The sequence below is a fragment of the Salmo salar genome, chromosome ssa25 (genome assembly GCF_905237065.1).
Source record: "Salmo salar chromosome ssa25, Ssal_v3.1, whole genome shotgun sequence".
Classification (NCBI taxonomy): Eukaryota; Metazoa; Chordata; class Actinopteri; order Salmoniformes; family Salmonidae; genus Salmo; species Salmo salar.
The window spans coordinates 39,749,403-39,758,225 of record NC_059466.1 but is presented as its reverse complement, the minus strand read 5'-3'; the positions used below and the strand labels follow the sequence as shown (position 1 = coordinate 39,758,225).

Sequence of the window (8,823 nt, the reverse complement as noted above, 5' to 3'; positions counted from 1 at the left end):
CATTGTTCCTGTACCCAAGAAAGCAAAGGTAATTTAACTAAATGGCTGTCGCCCCATAGCACTCCCTTCTGTCATCATGAAGCGCTTTGAGAGGCTAGTTAAGGATCATATCACCTCTACCTTATCTGAAACCCTAGACCCTCTTCAATTTGCTTACTGCCCCAAAAAATCCACAGACAATGCAATCGCCATCGCACTGCACACTACCCTATCCCATCTGGACAAGAGGAATACCTATGTAAGAATTTTGTTCATTGACTAAAGCTCAGCATTCAACACGATAAGACCCTCCAAGCTCATCAATAAGCTCGGGGCTCTGGGTCTGAACCCTGTCCTGTGCAACTGGGCCGTGGACTTCCTGACGGACCACCCCCAGATGGTGAAGGTATAAAACAACACCTCCACTTCGCTGATCATCAACACAAGGGCCCCACATGGATGCGTGCTCAGTCCCCTCCTGTTCTCGCTGTTCACCCATGACTGCGTGGCCACACACTCCTCCAACTCAATCATCAAGTTTGCAAACAACACAACAGTAGTAGGCCTGATTACCAACAATGACGAGATAGCCTACAGGGAGGAGGTGAGGGCCCTGGGAGAGTTGTGCCAGGAAAATAACCTCTCCCTCAACATCAAAGGAGCCGATTGTGGACTTCAGGAAACAGCAGAGGGAGCACGCCCCTTTCCACATTGACGGGACCGCAGTGGAGAAGGTGGAAAGCTTCAAGTTCCTCTGCGTACACATCACTGACGATCTGAAAGAGTCCACCCACACAGGCAGTGTGGTGAAGAAGGTGTTACAGCACCTCTTCAACCTCAGGAGGCTGAAGAAATGTGTCTTGGCTCCTAAAACCCTCACAAACTTTTACAGATGCACAATTGAGAGCATCCTGTCGGGCTGTATCACCACTTGGTACATTGGGGCAGCAAGTAGCCTAGTGGTTAGAGTGTTGGACTAATAACCAAAAGGTTGCAAGATTGAATCCCTGAGCTGACAAGGTAAAAATATGTTGTTCTCCCCCTTAACTGACTTGCCTAGTTAAATAAAGGTAATAAAAATTAAACTTCACTTCTCACAACTGCAGGGCTCTCCAGAGGGTAGTGCAGTCTGCCCAATGCATTGCTGTGGGCAAACTAATTGCTCTCCAGAACACCTACATCACAGGAAGGCCAAAGGATCATCAAGGACATCAACCACCTGAGCCACGGCCTATTCACCCTTTTCATCCAGAAGGTGTGGTCAGTACAGGTGCATCACAGCTGGGGCCGAGAGACTGAAAAACAGCTTCTATCTTAAGGCCATCAGACTATTAAATAGCCATCACAAGCCAGCTTCCACGCGGTTACTAACTCCGCACCTTAGAGGTTGCTGCCCTACATGTACAGTTGAAGTTGGAAGTTTACATACACTTAGGTTGGAGTCATTAATTAAAACTCATTTTTCAACCACTCCACAAATGTCTTGTTAACAAACTATAGTTTGGCAAGACGGTTAGGACATCTACTTTGTGCATGACACAAGTAGTTTTCCAACAATTCCAGTGGGTCAGAAGTTTACATTAACTAAGTTGACTGTGCCTTTAAACAGCTTGGAAAATTCCAGAAAATGATGTCATGGCTTTAGAAGCTTCTGATAGGCTAATTGGCATAATTTGAGTCAATTGGAGGTGTACCTGTGGATGTATTTCAAGGCCTTCCTTCAAACTCAGTGTCTCTTTGCTTGACATCATGGGAAAATCTAAAGAAATCAGCCAAGACCTCAGAATAAAAAATGTAGACCTCCACAAGTCTGGTTCATCTTGAGAGCAATTTCCAAACGCCTGAAGGTACCACATTCATATGTACAAACAATAGTACACAAGTATAAACACCATGGGACCACACAGCCATCATACCGCTCAGGAAGGAGATGCGTTCTGTCTCCTAGAGATGAACGTACTTTGGTGCGAAAAGTGAAAATCAATCCCAGAACAACAGCAAAGGACCCTGTGAAGATGCTGGAGGAAACAGGTACAAAAGTATCTATATCCACAGTAAAACGAGTCCTCTATAGACATAAACTGAACGGCAGCTCAGCAAGGAAGAAGCCACTGCTCCAAAACCGCCATAAAAAGCAAGACAACGGTTTGCAACTGCACATGGGGACAAAGATCGCACTTTTTGGAGAAATGTCCTCTGGTCTGATGAAACAAAAATAGAACAGTTTGGCCATAATGACCATCGTTATGTTTGGAGGATAAAGGGGGAGGCTTGCAAGCCGAAGAACACCAATCCAACCATAAAGCACGGGGGTGGCAGCATCATGTTGTGGGGGTGCTTTGCTGCAGGAGGGACTGGTGCACTTCACAAAATAGATGGCATCATGAGGTAGGAAAATTATGTGGATATATTGAAGCAACATCTCAAGACATCAGTCAGGAAGTTAAAGCTTGGTCGCAAATGGCTCTTCCAAATGGACAATGACCCCAAGCATACTTCCAAAGTTGTGGCAAAATGGCTTAAGGACAACAAAGTCAAGGTATTGGAGTGGCCATCACAAAGCCCTCACCTCAATCCTATAGAAAGTTTGTGGGCAGATCTGAAAAAGCGTGTGCGAGCAAGGAGGCCTACAAACCTGATTCAGTTACACCAGCTCTGTCAGGAGAAATGGGCCAAAATTCACCCAACTTATTGTGGAAAGCTTGTGGAAGGCTACCCAAAACATTTGACCCAAGTTAAACAATTTAAAGGCAATGCTACCAAATACTAATTGAGTGTATGTAAACTTCTGACCCACTGGGAATGTGATGAAAGAAATAAAAGCTGAAATAATTCATTCTCTCTACTATTATTCTGACATTTCACATTCTTAAAATAAAGTGGTGATCCTAACTGACCTAAAACAGGGAATTTTTACTTGGATTAAATGTCAGGAATTGTGAAAAACAGAGTTTAAATGTATTTGGCTAAGGTGTATGTAAACTTCTGACTTCAACTGTATATACATAGACTTGGAACCACTGTCCCATTTAATAATGGAACACCAGTCACTTTAATAATGTTTAAATAATGTTTACATACTGCTTTACTCATCTCATATGTATATACTGTATTCTATTCTACTGTATTTTAGTCATTGCCACTCCGACATTGCTCAATTAATGTTTATATATTTCTGAATTCCATTATTTTACTTTAATGTTAATGTGTATTGTTGTGAATCGTTTTTAGATACTACTGCACTGTTGGAGCTAGGAACTCAAGCATTTCGCTACACCCGCAATAACATCTGCTAAACATGTGTATGTGACCAATAACATCTGCTAAACATGTGTATGTGACCAATAACATCTGCTAAACATGTGTATGTGACCAATAACATCTGCTAAATGATGAAAATCTGCTAAACATGTGTATGTGACCAATAACATCTGCTAAACATGTGTATGTGACCAATAACATCTGCTAAACATGTGTATGTGACCAATAACATCTGCTAAACATGTGTATGTGACCAATAACATCTGCTAAACATGTGTATGTGACCAATAACATCTGCTAAACATGTGTATGTGACCAATAACATCTGCTAAACATGTGTATGTGACCAATAACATCTGCTAAACATGTGTATGTGACCAATAACATCTGCTAAACATGTGTATGTGACCAATAACATCTGCTAAACATGTGTATGTGACCAATAACATCTGCTAAACATGTGTATGTGACCAATAAAAACTGATTTCATTCGAGAGAATCAAGGCTTTGGTGGCTACTTTAAATAATCTAGACTGTAAAATCTAATTTATTTAACACTTTCTTGGTTACTACATGATTCCATATGTGTTATTTCATAGTTTTGATGTCTTCACTATTATTCTACAATGTCGAACATTTTTTAAATAAAGAAAAACCCTGGAATGAGTAGGTGTGGCCAAACTTTTGACTGGTACTCTATATATATATCATCTATAAATTATGTTTATGCAAATTGCTATTCTATTCAATTTTTTGGTTTTGTTCTGTTCTAGAATGTTCTGTTCTAGAATATTTTGTTCTAGAATATTTTGTTCTATTCTGGAATAGGCCTAGGCCTATTCTCTTTGTGTAGCCTAAAATAAGCACTTTTCCATGTCTCATGACAGCATATAAACCTACTAAAATAAGTAGGCCTATTATAAACGTCTAACATGTCCGTTTTAATTCAATGAGGAAGATCGTGAAGTGCATGCTTTTTACCAAGGTTTGAATTGAGTTGCTCAGCAACTTTGGGGCGGCAGGTAGCCTAGTGTTTAGAGCGTCGAATCCCCGCGTTGACAAGGTAAACATCTGGCGTTCTACCCCTGAACAAGGCAGTTAACCCACTGTTCCTAGGCCGTTCATGACTTGCCTAGTTAAATGAAACACTGGTGGTATGCCAGATCATCCTTGAAATGTGAATCTTTCACAGGTGGATGGTGCGTTTTGTCCCACGCCAAGAAACAAGTTTGAACTTCTCAAAACACGTCCAAAACGTATATTTACAGAGATCCCAAACAGTCCACGGGCACCATAGCTAGCATGATTGTTAATCCAATAGGCCTCCTATGACCAAAAGCAATTAGGCCTGGTTTGTCCTATACCTCAACATTGTTTCAGGCCGCTATTCAGATGTTTCTTTACACAACCGACAGGACATATAAAGACAACAGACAATTTAGCCGATTGGTTATTTCGTTTTGGTCAGCAAAAACTATAGGCGAATGAATAGGCCTAGTCATTAAACACAAAACAGATCAACAACGTCGAATAGCCTAATAAAAAACGAACGCATCATTAGTTCTAGTTCTACGAAGAAATGTAAAAAATAAAAAAAATGTATACTGCATTTACAGTACATTGCATTAAAAGCGCATATCCTGAAAAACAGCAATACACTAACATCATTTCACTAGGCTGTTAGACCAAAACACACTCCAAAGTGTGTATTTTTTCATAAATGTCCTTTTGCGCTCCCCTGCATGTATATCCTATAGTGGATTAATTCAATCAAGTTTAACTTTTTTAGGTTGGTGTGTTGGGTGGAAAGTTTTCTTCTCACATCTGAAGGTCAGGTTTGAGCAGCACCGCCCGCCCTACAAGACAGGGTCTCGATTAGGCCTTTGTCGAATGTTTTGCACATCAGATCTTCAAAGTTGGCCTACAGTACTTTTGGTGTGCTGACATTGAAAACACAATGGTATCCGTTATGACAAATTTATTGTTCTCAATAATCCTTCATGAAATAACCACTTAAAATATATTAGGCTACTGTCAAAATCATCACATAGAAGTATACAAGGCTATAACGAACAACAATGACGTCAGTTTTGGGAATTCGTGCTCCTTTGAACATAACGTGTAGGCATAGGCCTATCATCATCACTGTAATAACAGTCTAATCATAACAAACTTGAATAAAACTGTTAAGTCATCAATACCACACAATGCAAAGTTTAGGGTAAATAAAGTATTGCTCATTATAGTACATTAATTTTATGGTAGCATTAGAACAGAAAGCCAGCATGGTGAAAAAGAATCTGATTCTTAAAAATATTCGTATCATAACTTGTTTGTAAAAACAAAACAAAAACATATAAGACTAATGCTTGGGGATATAATGTGACCCCCTTCAACTGCAGAAGAGAACATTTCCAATAACATTTAAGAGCTGCAAAAAAAGTGTCCTTGATTTTGATTAGGCCCACACAATATGAAATATTACAAAAGAAGAGGGGGAGATGTTAAAGCGTATCATTGTCTTTCACATGGGGCCAAAGATGGGGCAGAGAACTGAAACAATCATTTTGGTGAAAGCAGGGCAATTTTAAAATAAAAGAAAAGGGAAAGATATAGTTTGTGAAACACACATACGCACACACACTTTATTGGAATATATAGCAGGCTAAAAACGGATTAAGATTGTCCAGTCGACAGTGTGTTGCCTAATATCGCATGTTTTAATTTCTAACTTTCCTAAGAGAAAACACCAGACACACCGTTGGTCAGGATGGAGTAATGTGGATGGGTAAGATTTATGTTTTGTTGCATTGTTTCATGTAGGCCTAAAAGTAACTGTTGCCGCTTGGCAACACATGTAAAATATAATTTATCTTGCTAGTATTTTCTCAGCCCTGACAGTGTCTTATTTCAGCCCAAAGAAATATTATTGTTCGGTGTTTTTGTTTATTTCTCACGTATCGCTGAACATTCGCTTGCAGTCCATGGAAGGTGACGGTGTGCCTGCGCTCATGTTGTCGACCTGAGAGTACTCGTCCTCCGGGCTGTGTGGCAGCCCCGGTGGCGTCATCCTCTTCTCCTTCTGCCTGCGGTTGCAGAACCAGACCCGGACCACCTCCTTCTCCAGCTGCAAACTGTCCGCCAGAGAGGTGATCTCCTGGGCTGCTGGTTTGGGGCTTTTGAGAAAGTGGCTCTCCAAAGCTCCTTTGACGCTCACCTCGATGGACGTGCGCTTTTTCCTCTTCCTGCCCTGCGCCGCGATCTTATCGATGCTGGTGGGGCTACCGGTGGTCGAGTCAGCTTCTTCCAGCCATTTGTTGAGCAGCGGCTTCAGCTTGCACATGTTCTTGAAGCTCAGCTGCAGGGCCTCGAACCTGCATATCGTGGTCTGTGAGAAGACGTTTCCGTACAGGGTACCCAGCGCCAATCCCACGTCCGCTTGTGTAAAGCCCAGTTTGATCCGGCGCTGTTTGAACTGTTTGGCGAAGTGCTCCAGGTCATCCGAGGTCGGTGTGTCATCGTCGGACTGAGCGTCATGGCTCACCCCGACGTGGTGCTGCGGATGATGTGGATGCTGGTGGTGGTGGTTGTGATGATGATGATGGTGGCTGCCGTGGTCGATATCAGGGGATTCCCCCCTCACCATCCCCGGGTGCATTAGGCTTCTACTACCCGGTGAGCTGAGCATCCCGTTAACCGTGAATCCCCCGGGCTGGGAGTAAATCAGCGACTGTTGCTGCTGCTGTCCTTCGGAGATGCTGGAGATGCTGGATATGTGAGCGGCGGAGGTGCCTCCCCAGGCTCCTGGGTGTGCCTGGTGGGAGCCCAGATGCGAAGAACTGTGGTGTAGAGCGGAGCCCGAGTGCAGGTCCTCTCTGCCGGAGTTTCTCTTCACGTCCTGCAGCTGCGGGCTGCCTGTCATTCCCACCGGGCCAGGGGACCAGGGAGAACCGGCTTCGGCAGCTGCCACTGCGGCTGCTGCAGCGGCGGCGTGAGGCAGGGATGTCACCCACTGGTGGGCATGGCTTAACATGTGTCCCCCGTTGCTCGTCGCAATAGCGCCCTGCATAAAGTCACTCTGCGCCATCTTCACCGAGGAGTCCCCTCTGTATCCGCCCGATACCGAGGTGACAGCGGTGCTCCCCGGCTGCATGTCACCGACCCCCCGGTCTGAGTGCACGATGGAGCCGGTGGACAGGATCCTATTGCTGGCCAGGTATGGACTGGAGGTGACTGTTGCCATTCCCCAAACCATAAAGCCTGTGATTGATCTCCCTCTTCCCTCGTTGGATCAATTTATCTTCTCAAACAGAGTGCTCTAATCCAAGAAAAATGTTTTACAATTTTGAGAAAGCGTGTTGAATGTTATACTATGCCATAAAATGGAGATTAAAAAAAATCAAACTAATCCATAAAAAAAAATGAACAAAAATGCAACTAAAAGTTGATGTTTTGTTTATCTATTAGTAGGCCTATGAAAATGTATTCACGTTCCACCAGTTTAAAGGCAGCGATTGGTGAATAGAAAATTATCTTTATGCATTCCGTCGGATTTTGTTGTTGTTGAACAAATGAATTAAAATATGAAAAGTTTTGGTTTTCTGCTGGACGTATAGATTCAGTAAACTCCCACAAAAGGACGCTCTCTTCTAGGATCCTTGTCGAATGAGGCTTGTCGGAAAAAGACCATTCATAAACACTCTTCTTCGCTTCTGCTCTTCGAATCTGAAGTGTTGGAAGCTACACAATTCCAAATGATACAACGGTCTACATAAATGATTGTATCTATTTTCTTCCTTCACTCTTTTTCTCCTTCCATCTGACACTTCTACCCGTTCCTCTCTGGAAGCGAGTGTTTACCCTGTGCCATGCGTGCGCACGCCTTTCCCATCTTCCCCCAATTACCAGCGGAAGTGGAGAGCAGGACTCCTGCTGATTGGACGATACACATAGAGGGATTGACACGTCTTGAGAGCTCTGCCTCGGGTGCTCTAGGCAAGGTTCCCTTTTCCGAAGAAAAAGATTAAAGACTCATTGATTAGATGATAATATAGGGTAATATATAATATTGACATTGCAATTAGGCTATCATAGCGTACCCTACATTATTATTAATATTTAACGGTATATTTACCTAATGATATTAGTATTGTAGCATTCATAACACAATAACAAAATTGTAATTAGCCTAATGAAGAAACAATCAAGCTATATGACCCCAACATCATGGGGATTGAAGAGAAACTCTTCATTCTAACGGAGAGAGAGAAGCCCCATGCAAACAAGGCCAAATTGAGCAGTCCTTTGGGGATTGGAGGGGAACACTGACTCTTGCCATTCTCGCCAGTCAGGGATGTCATGTCAGGCCCAAACAGCGCAACAGATCTATGTTGTTCCTCCTCTGTCTAATAGCGCAGAGCGGAGGGGGCTGTGTCAAGGGTATAAGGTCGGCTCTGGATACACACCCAGGGGTTCTGTACGCCACTTGCATCTTAATGCCCTCCTTTTCGTACTGAAGCAGGACCCACTGGGCGTGACGCACGGGCGAGTGCGGGTGAGGGTGAAATATTTACACTTACACAG

The 8,823-nt window shown here is 43.1% G+C and overlaps 1 protein-coding gene across 1 annotated transcript; it reads right to left on the bottom strand.

Annotated features, from left to right (window-relative positions):
• Nucleotides 1–5,203: 5,203 nt before the first annotated feature.
• pou3f3a (POU class 3 homeobox 3a) lies at nt 5,204–8,130 on the bottom strand. Its single transcript, XM_014174388.2, has one exon. The coding sequence runs from the start codon at nt 7,493–7,495 to the stop codon at nt 6,194–6,196; it is 1,302 nt and encodes a 433-aa protein (XP_014029863.2). The 5' UTR covers nt 7,496–8,130; the 3' UTR covers nt 5,204–6,193.
• Between the last annotated feature and the right edge of the window lie 693 nt (nt 8,131–8,823).